This window comes from Podarcis vaucheri (genome assembly GCF_965113315.1).
Source record: "Podarcis vaucheri genome assembly, chromosome: 9".
NCBI lineage: Eukaryota > Metazoa > Chordata > Lepidosauria > Squamata > Lacertidae > Podarcis > Podarcis vaucheri.
Window position 1 is genome coordinate 1,927,304 of NC_138767.1, and position 21,153 is coordinate 1,948,456.

At 47.9% G+C, this 21,153-nt stretch overlaps 1 protein-coding gene across 7 annotated transcripts in view; it reads right to left on the minus strand.

The window, feature by feature from the left end:
* The window catches only part of DYSF (dysferlin), a 185,343-nt gene that overhangs the window by 110,968 nt on the left and 53,222 nt on the right, over positions 1 to 21,153 (minus strand). For 4 of the 7 annotated variants that reach the window (XM_082236251.1, XM_082236250.1, XM_082236248.1 and 1 more), the window contains exons 16-24: positions 19,714 to 19,796; positions 15,499 to 15,614; positions 14,372 to 14,485; positions 13,127 to 13,304; positions 11,702 to 11,826; positions 9,075 to 9,181; positions 3,756 to 3,948; positions 2,959 to 3,114; positions 2,000 to 2,131 (exon numbers count right to left, since the gene is read on the minus strand). In XM_082236251.1, coding sequence (XP_082092377.1) covers positions 2,000 to 2,131; positions 2,959 to 3,114; positions 3,756 to 3,948; positions 9,075 to 9,181; positions 11,702 to 11,826; positions 13,127 to 13,304; positions 14,372 to 14,485; positions 15,499 to 15,614; positions 19,714 to 19,796 — 1,204 coding nt within the window. Of the gene's footprint in view, positions 1 to 1,999; positions 2,132 to 2,958; positions 3,115 to 3,755; positions 3,949 to 9,074; positions 9,182 to 11,701; positions 11,827 to 13,126; positions 13,305 to 14,371; positions 14,486 to 15,498; positions 15,615 to 16,809; positions 16,852 to 19,713; positions 19,797 to 21,153 lie in introns of all 7 variants that reach the window. The other 3 variants (XM_082236247.1, XM_082236246.1, XM_082236249.1) reach the window with 1 other exon arrangement.

Below are 21,153 nucleotides of genomic sequence, written 5' to 3' on the forward strand. Positions count from 1 at the left end.
CCCGCCCATCTGGCTGGGCTTCCACAGCCACTCTGGGCGGCTTCCAACAAAGATTAAAAATACATTAAAACGCCACACATTAAAAACTTCCCTGAACAGGGCTGCCTTCAGATGTCTTCTAAATGTCAGGTAGTTGTTTTTCTCTTTGACATCTGATGGGAGGGTGTTCCACAGGGCGGGTGCCACCACCAAGAAGGCCCTCTGCCTGGTTCCCTGTAGCTTTGCTTCTCGCAGGGAGGGAACAACCAGAAGGCCCTCGGCACTGGACCTCAGCATCCGGGCAGAACGACAGGGGTCGTTCAGGTATACAGGACCGAGGCCGTTTAGGGCCATCCCATTCAGTTCCCTGGGACTTATTTGCAGGTAAGTGTCTGCAACAATCTTCCCCAAACAGCTCTGGGTGATTCCATGTATTTTATGCATCTGCCTGTCTGACGGTAGAAGTCAAGGAAACATGGACTTGCCCTTATCAAGGGCTACAAAGACCCCCTTGTAATCCTGAGGACTAAAAGCATAATTCTCCATTTCAGCAGAAGGGCTACAAGGGGGGGGGACTAAAGATCACCTTTGAAAACAAGCCTCGTGGATGTACAAGCAGAAGGATATTTTAATTAGGTGCAAATAAAAATGAGTTTTGGCTGCAAAGGTTTTTCAAAGGCAAAAACGAAAAAACAAATGCCCTTCATACCAATGACAAGAAAGGAGATTGTGACTTTAAAAACCTTCTGACAACAAGAAGTATTCAACAGTGGACAGGGAATGTAGTAGGCTCTCCCCTTCTTGGAGGTTTTTAAGCAGAGGCCAGACAGCTATCGGTCAGAGGTTCCTCAGCTGTGATTCCAGACCCTCCAACGTTTCTCCAATGAAAATAGGGACATCCAGTTCTTATTATCTTCATTATTATTATTATCCTGCCCATCTGACTGGGTTGCCCAGTCAGCTTTCAACATATATAAAAACGTAATAAAACTATAAAGCCACTTCCGCCCTGCAGAGGAGGTGGAGTTGCGGGCTACACGGCCCAGCCGCCGCGCGATTGGGGGAATCCCCGGCCACATCACCCCCTGGCCAGCCAATCGGCTGGTCTGGGGGCATGGCCTGCCCTATTTAAGGCAAGCGCTGTCAGGGATCTCCCTCTCTTTCCGCCTACCAGCTGTTCCTGTTCCTTTAAGGTTTTCGTTCCTTGACCTTGCTATGGGCCTTGGTTGGTCGCCATTGAGGGGCCTGGTAGGAATTTTTCCACTTGGCAAATTGGCACCAGCCACTTGGTTTTCACCTACTTCGTAGCAAATCATCACAACGTTCTGGGTATTGGAGGTTAGACATTGGTATTGCTCTGTAGATGGAAGAGGGGAGGTATCGCCATCACCGGCCACGCTTATTGAAGGGTAGTCCGATAAAGGATTCCGGGGGGGGGGTGGTCCTGTCCGAAACCTAGGGAGGTGAGGTCCCAAGGCACGCCCCCTATCAGTGACCCCAGGGGAGTTCCTAGTTGATGTGCATCAGCAGGACTCCCCCTACTGGTGGTTAACCCTTCCCGAACTTCAAGCAGACGGGCTGGAGTTGGATATAGTCGGTTAGGACCAATGCCCAAGCCAATACCGCTCATCCCTTGTAACCAATAAAGTTGTGGCCTTTTTTAGCCCATTAACCTTAAAAATTGTGTCACGTGTCTTTATTTCCACTGGGGGGAGGCGGGAACTCGCCACGCAAAGGGCTGCCTTCAGGTGTCTTATAAAGGTTGCCTAGTTCCTTATCTCCTTGACTCGGGGGTCGCATGACTCCAGACCCTCCAACATTTCTCTGATGAATATAGGGATGTACTAAGGAAAAGCAGGACATTCTGGAATCAAATCAGAAACAGGGACGGCTTCTGTAAATCCAGGACTGTCCCTGGAAAATAGAGGCGCTTGGAGGGTTTGTGATTCCCTTCCAACTCTGCCATTCTATGACTCCACGAAGTCCAAGCCTAGCTCAACCCAAAGAGGATTTGGCTCACCGTTTCCGCAAAGACAGAGAGCCTCCCCTCAGCCGACTTGTTGAATTCCTTCTCGTCCACGGCCAGCCCCAGCCACAGTTGCACCCGGATCTGGGCCGGGATCCTGGGCCCCATCACCTCTCCTTGAGGACACTGAGACAAAACCGGGAAGAAGCCGTCAAAATCCAGCATCCCTCTGCCTTCCAGGGCGACGACTGGATCACAGCTCTTGCTGAAAGCCCCACTTCGCCCCCCCCCCCAAGTCTCATCCCATCCCTATTTTGGGGTGTCAATCATTTCGTTTGGTGGTGCCTAAACTTGGGAATTCCCTGCTGGTTGATATCAACTCTTTAGGGCACCAGCTAAAAACAAGCCTACCCAAGTTACTAAGGAAGTTGGCAAGAAATTATATATATATATATATATTTGCTTTCGTAGATTTTCACGGGTACAGGAATGCAGGTTTTGGTGTCTTCGGGTGTCTTCCCGTGTAAGAGTCAGGGTGTCTGCACAGACACCCCGACTCTTACACGGGAAGACACCCGAAGACACCAAAACCTGCATATATATATATATATATATATATATATATATATATATATATATATAATTTATAATTTTCATTTTACGACAAACAAAAAGCAAAACACTCTTAAAAATCAAGTTATTACGTATATCGTATTTCAACTCCCCTCCCACTCTTTCTGCAGCTCCTTATGTTTATAATATTCCTTATGTTTATAATATTTCCAAATGAAAACTATTTATTGCTTATCAGAATTTGAACCTGTTTCGGTATTTTAACTTTGGGTACGTTTTAAAGTATTACTGTGTATTTATCCCAACCATTTTACAGTTTTCTCTCTTTGCAAAACTGCGTCAAGGTCGTTATTTCTGCAATCCGGCGCCCTAAACATTTCACAAAAGGAATTGATTTTCTTTCCTTTTTCCTTAAAGACATTTTGGCCCACGGAGCCTACCTTCAAGAAAATGGTCTGCAGCTTCCCGCAGTTTTTGCCGCAGCAACTGGCCCCGCTCCGGGAAAAGAGGACCTCGTGGGCTGGCACCCGTGCGTAAGCTACGCGCCGGTCTCCCTGCAGCATCCAGATGACCACATCCGGCAGGCTGTTCTGAGGCTGGAAAAGAGGTTTGGGGGCAAAGCTGTTGAACTTTTTGGGCAAGATCACGAAAAAGGCATTTTAAAGCTATTTTTATGGGGAAACAGAAAAAAAAATGGCACTGTCGATATGGGCTGCCATACGCCTGGATTTTCCCGGACATTTCCCCGATTTTCACATGGACACTGCTGTCAACCACAGGATTCCAGATATGTCCAGGAAAATCGAATGTATGGCAACCCTACTCGTGAGAAAAGCCAGGCGGCAAAGAGGGTGACTACATTCTGCACGGACTGGTTGCAGGGCAACATCTGCCAATGGCTGTAGATACCTATTGGGTCCATAAATTACCATATAGCATATATTCAACAACCCAAACAGCGACAATTTGTTGTTGACAAAGGACAGCTGGACATATAAAGGGTCCCATTACCTTCAGGAGCTGAGGGCCTCATCAAACCTAAATCCGGCCCTGCCCAGATGTTTAGAAAACTGGTTTCAACTTTCCAAAAGTTATTTTAACTTTTCGAAAGCCTTTGATCATTGTTGGCCTTTCCTCTTGTTTTATCTTTTTTGCAAACCACTTTGAGGGTTCTTTTTATAGAAGCAAGCGATGTGCAAACTTTATGAAATGAACAAATGCGAGGCGAGGCCCTCACCTCCTCCGCCATGGATTTCAGCCTGGAGAGCCAGTCTTCTGCCTGGTCCAGCACCATCTGTAGGTCAGAGTCTTCATGCTTCAACCTCAGAGCTGCCTCGACAATCTGGTTGAGATTGGTGCTGCGGAAGCGATACAGGAACTTGTCCAGATGGGTGCTGGTTGGCTTCTGGGTGACGTCCACCAGCGGCTGGCTGTGGAGGGCAAAGAGCAGGAGGGAATCATCCCAAGGATTTGCCGAGAAGGACCTCCCGGTGCGAGGCTGACCCCAGAGAGGACATGTTAAGGATAACAGTTTAATTGCACACTAAAATGCGGAGTTTCTGTATGTGCTAAAACAGCTAGCAAAAAGAAGTACAAAAGCAAACATCGGGAAAGTGGGGGGCAGGAAGTGAAGAAGAAAATGTGTATATGATGATAAATGTTTGGGAATATTTTTGGAGATTTAATAAAAATGATAGATCTATAAAGAGAATGCCAGCATGTGTATTGTTCAAAGGTTTGACATTGGAAAATTCCCCTGAGGTATACGAAAGCTCACTGGGTGTTTAGCAGGCTATTAATTAACTCAATAACTCAAAGTAATTTGGACAGATTTGTAAAAATCTGAAAACTAATAAAAATATATTAAAAAATAAAAATAATTAACTGTTAGCGTTTTCTGCTAGTTTATACGTGAGTGTTTAACCTTAGATCGCACGATCAAGGTATTCAATTGCAAATCTCCATTTTGAAGGGAGTTGTCTTGGTTTTTTATTCCTGGGCAAAGTCAAAGAAGGATTCGCTAATGATGCCTCTAGAGGAGAAACAGCCTGAGGCTGGCAGGCAGGCAGATGGAGGCTGTAAGGAGAGAGACTTTTGAACCTAGGTCCGTTTAGAATTATATTATATATCTAAAGGAGATGCTGAGCCCATGCTTGGCAAAGCATGGAATCATTTCGATGTACCATTGATTTGGTTTTGTACCTGTTTGGGAGAAGTTTTAGTTAGTAAATCTTTGCATCATATTTCTGGGTCAGGAGAATTTGCATTTCCAAAAGGAGTCCGTTTTTATGCATCCAATTGCTTGAAACTGTGCGATATTAATATTTGCAATAGGTTGGTGCTCCTCCCTGCCATAGCACAAGGTCCCATGTTCAATTCCCAGCATCTCGGGGGGGGGGGTTAATTTATCTGGCATTTAGTCCTGAGATACTTATTCTGAATTGCATTGTGATCTTTTTATCCTACAAGCTGGAAACTTTCAGAAGCTTTGCTTGGAAAGGTGGACTACAAGCATCTTGAGTCAGCATTTCTTTTTGATTGAACAAACCAAAGCAGAATTGGTTGCCTTCCTGTACAAATCTGAAATCTTTCCACCCTTCATGCCTCTATCTGATACCTTCCTTTCTTTGCCCTCCATTGGAAATGCACTTTGCACGCGCCTAGAGACGCCCTTTCCTTTATCACAAAATTTGGAGAAGTGTGAATTTCAAAGGACAGCTCTATTCCCATCAACTTCTTGGGTTCGAGATGGTAAACACAACAAGGGCATTGGACTGGATGAGTCCAAAGAGACCCATCTAACCTAGCATCCTGTTCAGATGTCTGTCAGAAACCCCAGCCCTCCTCCCGAGTAAATGTGCATAGGCACATTGTCTTAAAAAAAAAATATTATTGAACCTACGGTGTCTGGTATTCCCGGTTGGCTCCCATCCAAGTACTAACCAACCCTAACTCTGCTTAGCTTCCAAGATCAGACATGTTCAGATTGATAAGGCCACAGGCGTTTTTTTCAAATTAAATTCTTTCAACATATAACAACATGATACAGATTTTTAAAAATGAAATATCCCACCCTAACCCGGAAGCTGGCGTTCAGGCGATACAGGTCCAATTAAAGCCAAAGGACTTATTATTCCAGACTATAGGTAAAGGTAAAGGGAACCCTGACCATTAGGTCCAGTCGTGGTCGACTCTGGGGTTGCGGCGCTCATCTCACTTTACTGGCCGAGGGAGCTGGCGTACAGCTTCCAGGTCATGTGGCCAGCAGGACTAAGCAACTTCTGGCGAACCAGAGCAGCACACAGAAACACCGTTTACCTTCCCGCCGGAGGGGTACCTATTTATCTACTTGCACTTTGACGTGCTTTCGAACTGCTAGGTTGGCAGGAGCAGGGACCAAGCAACGGGAGCTCACCCTGTTGCGGGGATTCGAACCGGCAACCTTCTGATCGGCAAGCCCAAGAGGCTCAGTGGTTTAACCCACAGCGCCACCCGCGTCCCAGACTATGCTTTGCATCAAAGGCAACAAACAATTTAAGTTTTATAAAATGAGGGGATTCCTCTGTTTTCAGCTTTGTCCAAAATAGAGCTCTGCCATTCTGTTGCAAAGGAGCCTTTGGGCTTGGAGCCTCGTGCCAATTTTATTTCAAGCTTTAATTCCCCCCCCCCCCCAAGTGCTGTCTGCCTCTTGCAACAATTTGTCAAGGAACCACCCTCTGAGTTCTTCCAGGATCTCCTGGCTGTGAGCTGCAAGGAGAAGAGAACTTAGCAAAGGTTTGAGCTGAAAGCGAAGACCGTCTCCCGTGAAAAGATGGAAAGGAGCCAACTCTGGACCCTGAGACATCTTTTGTCCGGTAATTGCCTGTTATTTGGACCAAAACTACCCTGCATTGATCAACCGCCGCCTTCCCTGCTGTTGCCATCGACACGACATCATTTCCCCTTCTCCCAGGACAGCTGCTGTGGCTCAGTGATTTATTCCAAGCGGAAACGACAGACCACAGGCCAGGGGGAGAGAGAGGGAGCCCAGGACCCAGCCTGCAGAAAACGCCGGCTTGGCAGCTTCGCCAGCAATATCTCCCCCTGGTTTAATTGAGTTTTTCTTGGAAGGAGGCTTCCCTCCGGGAAAACAAAGTCCCGGGAATTGACCCAGGTCACGTATGACACGCGCGCAGCAGACCCGGGGGTGTCTTGGGCCGTTTGCAAACAAGCACATCTTCTTACAGGGGAGAGAAGCATCAGCGAGGGGGGGCAAAAAGAGAGAGAGAGAGCAAGAGAAGCTCCTTCTGGGGGGGGCTCAGAAAAAAACACCAGGAGCTGGGAAGATGCAGTGACACCCATCTCACATATCAAGCAGTTTGTTCCTGGAGCGTTTCCAGCTTTGCCGCTTGGACTTTGCCAGCGGCTCCCAGTTAGCCTAACCCAGGGTTTGGAGACGCGGGTGGTGCTGTGGGTTAAACCACAGAGCCTAGGACTTGCTGATCAGAAGGTTGGCGGTTCGAATCCCCGCGACGGGGTGAGCTCCTGTTGCTCGGTCCCTGCTCCTGCCAACCTAGCAGTACAAAAGCACATCAGTGCAAGTAGATAAATAGGTACCACTCCGGTGGGAAGGTAAACGGCGTTTCCGTGCGCTGCTCTGGTTCGCCAGAAGCGGCTTAGTCATGCTGGCCACATGACCCGGAAGCTGTACGCCGGCTCCCTCGGCCAGTAAAGCGAGATGAGTGCTGCAACCCCAGAGTCGGCCACGACTGGACCCAATGGCAGGTGGCTATCCAAGCTCTGCTTCAAAACCTCTGAGAAGACGGAGTCCAGCACCTCTCTTGAGTCACAATCTCCTTTTGTGGGGATTGGCTGAGGAGGCCTGGCCAGATGGGCGGGGTATAAGTAATAAGTTGTTGTTGTTGTTGTTAACAATTTTATTATTATCATCATCAATTATTTTATTTTTATTATTATCATCAATATTATTATTATCAATTTATTTATTTATTTATTTATTTATTTATTATCACCAATTTTATTATTATTATCATCAATTATTTATTATTGTAATTCTTATAATTATTATTATTATTATTATCCCTTCTGCTTGTTTGTAGCCCTCTTCAAATATCTGAAACACACATCTGCTTCTCCAGAGGGAAGGACCCAAACAAACAGATCAAAGGAAGAGAAAGGAGATCCTGTCTCCACATTAGGAAGAATTTTCTGGCAGTTAAGAGCTGTTCAACAGTGGAACGGACTCCCTCAGGAGGTGATCGACTCTCCTTCCTTGGAGGTTTATAAGCAGAGGTTGGGTGGCCATCTGTCAGGGATGCTTGAGCTGAGATTCCTGCATTGCAGAGGGTTGGACTGGATGACCCCAGGGGTCCCCTCCCACTTGACCATTCTTTGATTCCATGAGATAAGCTTGCATGGACCAAATCCTGCTTCACCTTTGTTAAATTTTTCAGGCAATGCAAGACGCCTTTCGTTGCAAGAGACCAGCGCGCGCGCACCCACACACACACACCCCTCTCTGTCTCTTTCTGCATGCTGGAATATGTGATATTCCTTAAACACACAGAAGCCTACAGGGCACAAATGTGAACCCAAGAACCAATAACTCTTTGGGGGGAGAGGGGGGAATTTTGTAAGGCACACAGCCTCTTCAAAGGGGAAACGACCACAATCCTTGCAGGTCCTCATGGGGTTTTTTGCAAACCTGTCGAGAACGGGCCACAGATGCCCAGTTAGCAGACCCTCCAAGAGCCCCTATTTTCCAGGGGAAATTAAACATTTAAAGAAGCCATCCTGGTTTCTGGTTTGATCCCTCATTTCCTTAGGACGTCCCTATTTTCATGGGAGAAATGTTGGAACGTATGGAGTTATGTGACCCCCGAGTCATCTGAATAGGGAAGCCCTGTATATAAAACATTTTTTTAAAAATGTTGAATGTTTGATTATGTTTTTCTATATGTTGGAAACAGCCCAGAGCGGCTGGAACACCCCAGTCAGGGTATAAAAAGTACAATTATCATTATGAGATGGGGCGTCCCTATTTTCATGGGAGAAATGTTGGAGGGTAGGGAGTTACCTGGCCCCTGAGCCGTCTGAAGGCAATCCTGTAGAGGGAAGCTTTAAAAAAATATGTTTTATTATGTTTATATATATTTTGGAAGCAGGCCAGAGTGGCTGGGGAAACCCAGTCAGATGGGAGGGGTGTAAAAAGTAAAACCATCATTCTGCTGTAGGACGTTCCTCTTTTCCTGGGAGAAATGTTGGAGGGTATGAGTTAGGAACCAGTCGTGAGGCCGTGAACTGGAGGCGGCTGTCTGCCCCCCCCCCCAATTGAGGGTCTGCCCCGAAACACAATGAGGCCATTCAGGTAGGCAGCCCACCGAGTGGAAATTTACGACCTGCCTCAAATATCGCTTTTTCGAATCCGTGCCTTGGCTCGGCCGATGCTCCCAGTCAGAAGGAGGGCATTCTTTGCTGCCAGGGACCCCCTCCAAGCCAAACAACCCGGCTCGTAACAACCCCACAGAAAGAGGCTGGCGGCCCCACAGACCCCTACCTGCAGTCCGCGATGACCTCATCGATCAGCCGTGCGACAAGGGTGTCCAGGTCACCCACGGAGCACTTGGCTTTGATGGCCAGCTGGACCAGCGCCAAGTTCTCTTCCTACATTGGGGAGAAAGAGAGGGGGAAAACCACACCGCTGGAGTCACACGTGCACACAGACCACTAGGCAAGACTGTCAGCTTGTGGGTGCGCAAGCGGGGGGGGGCTGTGTTGCAGGAATTTATGTATAGGTTGGGGGGGTTGCCCCTCCAGCAGATATCATGCACATGCAGCCCACGACCAAAATCAGCACAATCGCTTTTGTGACTTGTCCCCACAAAACACTTCATCACAGTTTCTTCCTAGCTATTCAAAGGGCCTTGCTGCACGATACCAAATGTAAGAATTCACTGATAAATGTATCTATGTACTGGCTCACTGGGAAAACTTCAGAAATTCCTATAGACATGTGAGATCAGCTACTCAGCAGCTTCTCTGCCTGAGTGATAATTCCTGGCCTCCTGATACCTGAGTGTCAGACAGGTAGCCATTCCAGAAAGAACAAACCCAGATGAAGACAAAAGGGTGTGATGAACTTGGCTGGGAAACAGGGAAATGTAAATCTCTCTTTTGTTACACTTGATGGGTGTTTGGTGGAGGGCAAGGGGAACCATGGGGCAGGGTCCTGGATGCTCAGATTACTGCCACCAGACCTCCCCTTTCATGATGTAACTGTAATGTATGAGTGATGTAGTTTGGGGGGGTGTAACATGGGGATTAGCAGCTAATAAATGTTTGGGGGGCTCTTTTGTTCGGGGCCTCCATCTTCTTTCACCTGGTGGCAGGTGGGAGTCCTGTCACAACAGTCTTCAATAAAGACCAAGCCTACTGGCTGCTGTTTTGCTCTGGTATTCCTGGCTGGTCTCCTTGGGTTTTTTTTGTCCAAGGGAGCCCTCAGATTTCTCCGTTAACAGCTGGAAGTGCCTTTGAGGGGCTGCTTCACCAGCTACGGCCATTCCTGGACACGGAGAGGTTTGCCACAGCAGCTCATGTGCTGGTTGTTCCAAGTCTGGGTTGCTGCAATGCACTCCGTGGGGGGCTTCCCTGGTGCTGCAGCGAGGGCAGGATGCTGCAGCCCAATTGCTGACAGGAGGGAGGCCTTGCCAGCATCTCACTCCTGTGCTCAGAGGGGGGCACTGCTTGGCAATCTCAGACCCTCCAAAGTGTCCCTGTTTTCCAGTGACGTCCCTGATTTAGAGAAGCCATCCCAGTTTCTGATTTGATTCCGGAATGTCCCATTTTTCCTTAAAGGTAAAGGGACCCCTGACCGTTAGGTCCATTCGTGGCCGACTCTGGGGTTGTGGCACTCATCTCACTTTACCGGCCGAGGGAGCCGGCGTACAGCTTCCGGGTCATGTGGCCAGCATGACTAAGCCGCTTCTGGCGAACCAGAGCAGCGCACGGAAACACCGTTTACCTTCCCGCCGGAGCGATACCTATTGATCTACTTGCACTTTGACGTGCTTTCAAACTGCTAGGTGGGCAGGAGCAGGGACCAAGCAACGGGAGCTCACCCTGTCATGGGGATTCGAACTGTAGACCTTCTGATCAGCAAGTCCTAGGCTCTGTGGTTTAACCCACAGCGCCACCCGCATCCCTTTTACTTAGGATGTCCCTATTTTCAAGGGGAAAATGTTGGAGGGCATGGTGATCTCTGACCCCAGAGCTGTCTGAAGTCAATCCTGTATGGGGAAGTTAATGTTTTATTATGTTTTTCTATATGTCGGAAGCTGCCTAGCGTGGCTGGGGCAATGTAGTCAGATGGGAGGGGTATAAAAAGTAAAATTATCATGATGGAATGGGATGTCCCTGTTTTCATGGGAGAAATGTTGGAGAGTACAGAGTTCTCTGACCTCAGAGCCGCCTGAAGGCAAACCTGTAGAGGGAAGTGGGGTTTTTAAAATGTTTAATGTTTTATTATGTTTTTATATATGTTGGAGGGATGCGGGTGGCACTATGGGTTAAACCACAGAGCCTAGGACTTGCCGATCTGAAGGCCGTCGGTTCGATTCCGCGTGACGGGGTGAGCTCCCGTTGTTCGGTCCCTGCTCCTGCCCACCTAGCAGTTCGAAAGCACATCAAAGTGCAAGTAGATAAATAGGTACCACTCTGGCAGAAAGGTAAAGGGCATTTCCGTGCGCTGCTCTGGTTCGCCAGAAGCGGCTTAGTCATGCTGGCCACATGACCTGGAAGCTGTACGCCGGCTCCATCGGCCAATAAAGTGAGATGAGCGCCGCAACCCCAGAGTCGGCCACAACTGGACCTAATGGTCAGGGATCCCTTTACCATACCTTTTTAGCAAATCACTTAGAGATTGTTTTTTCCCTACCATCCAGTAGTAGATACATTTTATGAAATGCATTTAAGGCAGGAAACCAGAGGCGCCTCCCAGCCTCTGTTTGCTTGTGGCAAGCATGCAGCCCTCCCCTGAGCCAGTGCAGAGTGATTTCTCAGGGCTAGGCCACTTTGGGCTGCCCAGGGGGGATGTTGCCGAGTCGACTGGTCTCCCGTGAAGACAGAGAAAGGCCCCCCAAAACGGGAGGAGGGAGCGTGTTAATGGGAAATGTTTACGGCACTCACCAGCCGGTCTGCGGCGCCACCGAGGCGGTTTTGCACGTCGGTCCTGTGGCTGATGTCTTCCCAGTAGGAGGAAAGGACCACGACTGGCTTCACGTTGCCCCATGGCAGGTAGTAATACTGACAGCCTACAGGGATGGAAAACACCCAATAGCCCCCAGCCAGTGAGACAAGGAGATAGAGACACAGATATATCTGGCTTTCAGGCTGAGCATCCGCTGAGGCCAGCACTCTGATAGAAAATCGCAGCAGTGTAGAGTTCAGAGGGGTACCCATGGGTCATCTAGTCTAACCCGCGGAAATGCAGGAATACATAAGATCAGGCTGCCAGATCAGTCCAGTGGCCCATCTAGTCCACACCCTCCAACATTTCTGCAGTGAAAATAGGGATGTCCTCTTCCGTGATAATAATTTTGCTACCCCGCCCATCTGACTCTGGGCAGCTTCCAACATATATTAAAATATAATATATAATAAGAAATATAATAAAAAGTTAATACAATTATATATAAAATATATTTAAATTTATTATATTATATTATATTATATTATATTATATTATATTATATTATATTATATTATATTATATTATATATTATATTATATTATATTATATTATATTATATTATATTATATTATATATCCCCTCCAGCATCTCTCCAATGAAAATAGGGACGTCCTAAGGAAAAGCAGGACATTCTGGGATCAGATCTGTAAATCCCGGACTGTCCCTGGAAAACTGAGGCCCTTGGAGGGTCTGCTGGTGCAGCTTCCTCTTCTCCCAGGAGCCAAGCAGATATCCTAACAGGAAACCGGCAAGCGGAATTCGAACACAGGAGCAAGACTCTCCCCCTCCTGCTGCTTCCAGAAACTGGGATTCAGAAGCAACTGAGGCCTCCGACTGCGGAGGGCAGGGCAGAGCCATCTCGGCTAGGAGCCATCGATAGCCGTCTTCTCCATGAATTTGCCCAATCCTCTTTTAAAGCCGTCCGAGATGGTGTCCACTTCCAGTGGGGGGGAGTTCCGCAGGTTAATCACAGCTAAAGAATCCCTGGCGCTGTTTGACAGCAGAGCGGCCTCCCTTGAAGGTGGCGGACTCTTCGTCCTTGCTGGAAATGTTGGGTGGCCACCTCTCCGGGCCCATTGAGCTGTGGAGCCTGCATTCCGGGGGTTGGACTAGATGACCCTCAGGGAACCCTTCCGACCGCACAATTGTGCGATTCTATAAAGCGATTCTATAAAACCTGATCGTTCCCTGCAGCAGGACCTGACTTTGGAACTCCCGGCCACTTGATCCCACGCAAGCGCCTTCCCTGCCCGCTTTTTGGCACCTGCTAAAAGCCTTCTTGCTTAGACAAGACAAGCCAGACGCTTAGAAAGTTTGTAGGAGTTTTTAATCTGTTTTAGTCTGTTCTGTTTCGTCCTTACCGTCAAACACGGCCCGGCTGTACTGGGTGGTGGAGGCCAGAGGGAGGCAGGTGCTGTCAAACTTGTTGCCATAGTTGCCCACGCTGACCTCAAACTGGATGGCATCGTCCACATTCTGCAACATGGTGGCTGAATAGAAGGCGGCAAAGAGAGAGTATTTCCTCCGGCGAAGGTACTTCTGCCATGCGGGGAAGAGGAAGGAGACAGACGGCATGGATCGGGCCCGCCAGACTCTTGTAAGACCCAAAAATCGGGGTGTGGCAGTGCGCTGCAGTGGTTAGAGTGCTGGGCGTGGAACCCGGAAGAGCGGGGTTCAAATTCCCACTCGGGGGGCTGGCCACTACCTCCCCCTCAGCCTAACCCTCTCTTGCAGGGTTGTTGTGCTGAGGAGATCATGGGGGGGGGGAGAAACATGGGCACCACCTTGTCTTTTCCTTGGGGGAAATGCTAATAATAATAATAATAATAATAATAATAATCCAACTCCCCCAGGGCCAGCTAGTCCTGAAAGCAGGAAGAGAGTCGCTGCAGAGACAAAAGCACTTTTGTTTTCTAATAATAATAAATGGAGAGCTGGAAGGCCTCTGCAAGGATCATATGATTATTATTAATTATCATTAAATGAAAATTAGGAGTCACTTTTCCTTTTTTTGCAAAAGCAACTCTCTTGTCCTCCAAATCGACCTGCTGGTCTATTAGGTGCCACGAGACTTTTCATATCCAGAAATTAGCTGCCAGAAGCAGCGCCTGGGTGCAAATTGTCAAAATGTCTGGGAAAATGCAACCCCTGTTTGGGGTGATTCCCCTTAAAAATAGCTCCAAAACCTCAGTTTTTTTCGAGCATGCAGCTAGACTGTAGGTTTTTTCTTTTCTGTTATGAATTTTTCTAAATAAAGAGTTATAGATTAGAAGCACTGGTGTCGAGCTGAGTTATTGAAGACACCACGCAGACACAGACAAAGCCATTTTATGCTACGTGTGAACTCTGCTAAGCTCTGACAACTGAGAAGAGTGGCAGCGCGCGAGTGTGTGGAAGTGCGTGGGCGCCACTGAAGTTTGTCGGAGTGCCAATAAATCAGATTTATTGCAGTGCCATTGCAGCAGACTCCGTGGGTCAAAGGAGTTACGACCCACAAACTTTAACAGTTTGCAAGGTGGATAGCAGGGAATGGCAGCTCTGTGATGTCTCTGGGAGGACCTGGCCTTGTGTCCGGAAGGGAAGGGGGTGTCCTGGGGGGGCCTTACCTCCACCAGCAAGATGTCATCAGGAGGGATGTCCCCGACCTTCTGCTCCACATGGTCCACCAACTTGGTCTCCAGCTCCACCAGCAACCGGCCGCGATAAGCCACCCCTTCTCCCTGGGGAGGGTGGAGGAGAAGAGATCTAGCCAAGTCCTCCAACATTTCTCCCATGGAAAGAGGGACATCCCATTGCATCATGATAATTTCCCCATTTCTAACCCCCCACCCCATCTCATTGGGATGCCCCAGCCGCTCTGGGCAGCTTCCAACATATAGAAAAACATAATGCAACATTAACTTCCCTATACAAGGCTGCCTTCAGACGGCTCAGGGGTCAGATAACTCCATCATTTCTCCCATGAAAATAGGGGTTTTCCAGAAAGTGGCCGTCCGAATCATGGAAGCTTCCAGTCAGAAGGGACCCTGAGGGTCATCCAGACCAAGCCCCTGCAGTGCAGGACTATGCGTCTGCCCCATGAGGGGATCGAACCTGCAACCTTGACCTTACCAGCACCATGACGCATTGCTGTCTCCAGCTGTGGAGGCTGGACAGAACTATGGTGGGTTGCCATATGTCCAGATTTTCCTGGACATTACCAGAAAATCCAGGGGGACTTCCGAAAAGCGGTGGCTTGTCCTGGATCTTCAGCAACCTAACCTAAAATGCTCAACAAAACTCGGGTTATTTCTCAGCAACTTTGGTGTCTTTCTAACAAAGGAACTCAAAAACTCTGGGAATTTTCTCAGCCGTTTGTTTGTGTCCAGATTTTCACTTCTGGAAATATGGCAACCTGAGGCTAGCTATTCTATACTGCATCAGTTATCCCTGCTAGTGAGTTGTATTTTTTTGCATTTTTTGCATTTATTGATTTGGGGTTTTCTTTTCCTCTCAGGCTTCCCTGAATGCAATACCCACATTCAAAGATTCCTGCGCTTAAAATCCTGCCGTTTTCCGGGTTCCCTCTGCTGACTTTTGTACTTGACCAGGAAAAGATGCTCCGACATTGATGCGGACGGGGAAGAGAACATCCCTCTTTCCATGCGAGGAAATGTCAGAGTCTACGCCGCAGCGTTTATCTCCATTTATGGCGTCCAGTCGCGCCCTGGACGCTTCTCCCGACTTTCCTCACCTTTCCCAGGTTGAGCTCCTCGTAGGGGTCCGGAAATCCCGTGAACTCCCTGGGGCTGCCGTACAGGTTGACGTAACAGGGGCCAAAAGTGGGCAGGAAACCCAGCGCATCGTCCACTGCAGGGAGACCGAGAGGGTGAGACAGGAAGCAGTGGCAGCGCTGGCTTGAGAAATGTGGACTTTTCTGGACTGACCGGTGAGCTGGAAGGGGGCCGAAGCAAGCAAAGCACCAGCACCCACCCAAAAGAAACACACAGGGGGTGGTCCGCTAGGGTGATGGGGGCCATGTCTCAGGACACCAAATTTCCGTAAAACTCATTTGTTTGTCTATTTGCTTGCTTGCTCACTTGTTTCAGTAAATCTGCATGCCATTTGATTGTAAAGTGGTTTGCAGGGGGGGTGGGAAACAACAACAATAAAACAGCTGCATTTTCACTAAGGACTCAGCTACCTCAGTTCAAAAACAGCATTTTGAATGTGTTTATAAACATGCAACACCAGATGGCGCCAGAGAGCATGAAATTTTTACACATGTTTTTCCATAGGGTTTTCCCCCCCTTTCATTAAAGGTAAAGGTAAAGGGGCCCCTGACCATTAGGTCCAGTCACGGACGACTCTGGGGTTGTGGCGCTCATCTCGCTTTATTGGCCGAGGGAGCCAGCATACAGCTTCCGGGTCATGTGGCCAGCAGGACTAAGCCGCTTCTGGCGAACCCGAGCAGCACACGGAAACGGGGTTTACCTTCCCACCGGAGTGGTGCCTATTTATCTACTTGCACTCTGACGTGCTTTTGAACTGCTAGGTTGGCAGAAGCAGGGACCGAACAACGGGAGCTCACCCCATTGCGGGGATTCGAACCGCCGACCTTCTGATCGGCAAGCCCTAGGCTCTGTGGTTTAGCCCACAGCGCCACCCGCGTCCCCTCCCTTTTCATTACAACAATATAATTAATGACTTATTTATAGCGTTTTTTTCCTATGTGCAGATCTACCTAAGAAAAATTAAGAAAAACACTTTCATTCCATAAGTTAAAACTTTTCAGGTTTTGTTGGGCTAATTGCTTTTTTAAAAACAATCAAGCGGCATATAAATTTTACAAAATAGATAAATGAATAATAAAACAAAACAAAGCAGCCATTACAGTTGGAGTCGGGACAGTAAAAAGCCAGATGCACTGCTAACACTACTAACAGCAACAAAACAGAGAATTGCACACAATTTTTAAAAAGAAGAAGTCCGGATTTTGAGCATGCACGAGTATTGGTGTCGAGTGCGAAAGGGAAGCCAAGTTCGCACGTGCAAAGGAACATACTGTTGGTAGCTTGGAAAGGCTTCACAGGGACAGGAAACTCCTCTGAGGTGCAAAGAAATGGGAGAGAAACCAGAATGTTAGGATCTCCAGGTCTCGGGGACAGAATCCGCACCCAGGATTCAGGAAAGGGGAGGTGGTAAGACCAGAACTCGTGAACCAAAGAGGGGCAAAGGAGGAGAGGAGTTTTTAAAAAAGCCAGGCATGGGGTCTGGGGGCTCCTAAACCCCACGTCTCTAAGGGTGGGCACAGAAGGGACCCAAAGGGTCTTCTAGGCCAACCCAATGCAGGAATCCCAGCTAACAAGGCGCTTTGGAACCCTGATGCTTCCAAGCACTGCACACTGGTCTAGGCAAGCACCAACAACAAGCTGACTAATAATAATAATAATTTTATCATTTCTACCCTACCCACCTGGCTGGGTTGACCCAGGACTCAGTTACATTCGGAAAGAAACCACGATTTGAGTGTACTATAAACATGCAACACCAGAGGGTGCCAGAGAGCAGGACATTTTTATTACCACTTTTCCATAGGGGTTTTTTTTTTTCTTTTGTTGTAAGGATCTAATTTCTGACTTAATTAAAGTGTGTGTGTTTTCTCTGTGTGTTTGTAGATCCAGCCCCAGCCACTCTGAGCCACTACCAATACATATAAAAACACAATAAAACATCAAATATTGATGTTTGGGATTGATTGTTGAGGATTGCAAAGAGCCACGGATCTGCTATGGGGCAGTGCCTACAAACTGGCCACATCTTTGGCCCACAGCTCAGAGGTTCCCTATTCCTGCCATGGTGAGAGGTGGGGGTGATTTGGGGGTGGAGGAAATCAAAGAGAGGAAGAACAGCAGGGCAGAAGCCACCAGATATTAACTGGGGACTCCTCCCCAATTACCTGTGGCCTCGTTCTTTTAAGCTCCATGTCCGAAATCCTCCCCCCCACACACACACACACATAAAAAACCCCACCCTCCAAAGTGCTTCTTTGGAGCAAACGTCAATTTGGGTTTTACGTGTGTATGTGTACACTCAGAACTAAAACTAATGTTAAAGTTAAATTTCCCTAAAAAAAACAGGAGCGTTTTTCTGGGTATTACAAGCACTGACATCCCCAAGCCTATAAGAAAATTATTTTTATATGCAACCTCGGCCGCGAGAATGCTCCTTGCAACATATTGGAAAAGTGACAAACTCCCTATCAGAGTCGAATGGTTACTCAAATTGACAGAATTATCCTCCCTTTTGGAAAGAATCAGAGATAAACCCAGACAAGAGTTCATCCTAGAATGGGGCAATTTCAAAAATTATTTGAAAAATAGCTGTAACCTAAACACATTAGTTGCCTTTGAATGATTTCTGTAAATAATATATATGATGGGAAATGATATCGAAATAGAAAAGAGAATTTTTATAAATCAATAATGGCAAATCAAAGCAAGATGTTTAATATAAAGGAAACATGGAGAGGATGGGAAGTCATTGGTTCGTGTAGAAAGCACAGTTAAAATTGCATGCATCTTCTGTGATATTTTTACTGAACTGATGATAGTGAAGATGACTAGGTGTTGCATATATATATATATATATATATATGGACAATGAATAACAAAGCTTAAAGAAGAAGGAAAAAATGGGGTTTTCTGCAGAGAGCTGTTTGCTCCCATTGAGCTTTAAAGAGTGGCTTTTTGCAGGGAAATCGCCAAAGCAAAAAAGAAAAAAGAGCACTCAGACACAGACTGTGCCTGGAAAAAGAGGCAAAAGGTAAATGCGGAGAAGCCCTGGGACATGCCAGGACAGGATTGTCCCAAATGCACAGTAAATGCAATTGGCACAAGGGGAAACTCTGCAAGCAAGAAACCAGTGCGGGATGAGAAATCCGCTCCACGTCCCAGTAGGGAGGAGTTGCGGTGGACCGCGTGGCCACCCACTCCCCACCGGGGGCAGGGAACCTTGTCCCCCGTTGCCTGGGGGATCCCGGCCACATCAGAGCTCGGCCAGCCAATCTGCTGGCCAGGGGGACGTGGCCGGGGCCGTTTAAACGGAGGAGTGAGCCAGAGGACTTCCTCTTTGGCTCTCTTCCTCAATCACCCGCCCTCCCTCCCTATTTTGCAGGTTAGGCAATGGGCTTGCTATGGACTTTGGTTGGTCGCCTTGGTTGTCTGAGGGGCCTGGTGGGAATTTTTCCACTTGGCAAATTGGCACTGGCCATTTGGTTTTCGCCTACCTTGTAGCAATTGTCACAACTTTGTTAGGGTTACGGTTAGGCATTGTTTGACCTTGTGTGTGGGAGGGGAGGTGTGGCCATCACCTGCGCCTCCATGCTTAAGGCTATTCCGTTAAAGGAATCCGGGGGTGTAGATCTTGTCCGAAGCCCAGTCGGGGGCTAGGGCCATGACATGACCCCAATGGGAACACCAGGGGGAGCTTGAGTTGGTATGCATCGACAGGGCTCCCCCTACCGGTGGCTTACCCTTAACGGACTTACTGCAGGAGTCAGATATAGTCGGATCCAATCAATGCCTAAGCCAATACCGCTCACATTCTGTAATTTCAATAAAGTTGTGGCCAAAATTTGCCCAATAACATAAACCTAATATCCGTGTCCTTGTGTGAGTTATTTCCAACGAGGGGGTGGCTACGGGGTCTCGACACGCAACAGGTGCAATGGGAAGGCTGGTGAAAGCAGAATACAGCCTCTATTCTTGGTCTGATCCTCAGCCTGGGTGGGCTAAAGAAGTCCCTCCCTCTTCACTTTGGAAGTGATGCTCTCTGACCGCCAGGAGAGCTTGCAGTTCAGACTCCAGTTCAGACCCAGGAGCTGAAAGGCCCCCTCCTGCCAGCTCCTTAACCCTTCCCCCCCCAACTCCCAGGAGCAGGTCGGACGCTACGGAGAGCAGTTGAATACCTTCCAGTTCCCCTCCAGGAGCTGAGATCTTGGACATGCAGAGATGGATCGTGCCAATGATGTCGTTGTGAGTGACCCGGTCCCTGGAAAAAGAAGGGCTGTTTTTATTTCAGCGTCTTAGATTTGGACTTTGTAGACAGTTTTCGTTTTCTTCTGCTAAAACTCGGAGCTTCCTCCTTGCTGGGGCACCTTCTTAAAGAAGATCCCTCATACCTTTGCAGGGGGTGGATTAGATTAGCCATGTGGGATGTAATCCACTGGGAGCAGTCAAATACAACATTCCTTGTTTTCCTAGAATGGACATAGATGTTAGTCCAGCCAGTCGAAACTCCCTGTTCCTCCTGGCTGGAGCACCCTTCCCTTGCACGAGTTATGAAGCATACCTCTCTCTTTTCACTTCCTTCTTCATTGGACCAGCTTTTTAGCTAGGAATGCTCTGCTAGCTCTCAACGTGCAGAAGCACTGGGATTCTTCCCCCGTATGGGGTAGATCCACATGTACATATTTGTAACTACGTCTGCCTTTAGGAATCCAACTGTGAACTGAACTGATGTGAGTAAACTTCTTTCATTGACTTTAAATAAGATTATGGCGTCTTTATTCTTTTAAGGCGGATTAAAGGGGATTTACAATTCAGTCTGAGACAGACTGAATCATATAATAGTGAGAGGCTCACACGAGCCTGTAATCAGCTATCTGCTGTGCGTGTAAGAAAGGGGAATGTAACTCTGCTACATAAAGAAACTTGCGAGCGCAAGTTAGGAAGGATATTAATAAACAATATATCCTCTCCTGCCACCCTGAACATTCCCACAACCCATGGGGTTCCTTCTGCTGAAACCCAGAGCTTCCTCCTTGCTGGGGCACCTTCTAAAACAAGATCCCTTGTCATTTTGGAGGAGGTTGGACTTGATGACCCTGTTGATATTCTCACCCCTCCCATTGCAAGAATCTCCTGATCTGATGTTTTGAGAAAGGAGGGGGCAGAAACTACTCTTCTTTTCCCCCACTCCTGACTGACTGCCTGTGTGTGTGTGTGTGGAGAGAGTCTTATCTATGTAGTGACTAGATGGCTGAATAGGAGCTGTAACACCCATACAAGCCAGTAGTTCTTTAGTCTGTAGTAGCTATTAGAAATAAAAGGAGTTAAGCTTCACAGCTAGCTTCCGCGTTATTTATACTCTGCAGAGTCTGGTGCTCACAATGCACAGTTGTGGGTCCAGTGCACTGGGACCTGTTTTCCAGGATTGGAAGGTCTCTGAAAGTGCTCCAGTCGCCTAGCCCAGTCCGGGGCAGAACCAGTTATTGAGCTCAGTCACTGCACATCGGTTGAAAGGCGTACTGACAGACCCATGGGGGCTCCTTCTGCAAGAAGATTCCTCGTACCTTTGCAGGGGGTGGACTAGATGACACATGGGGTCCCTTCCAACTCTACAATTC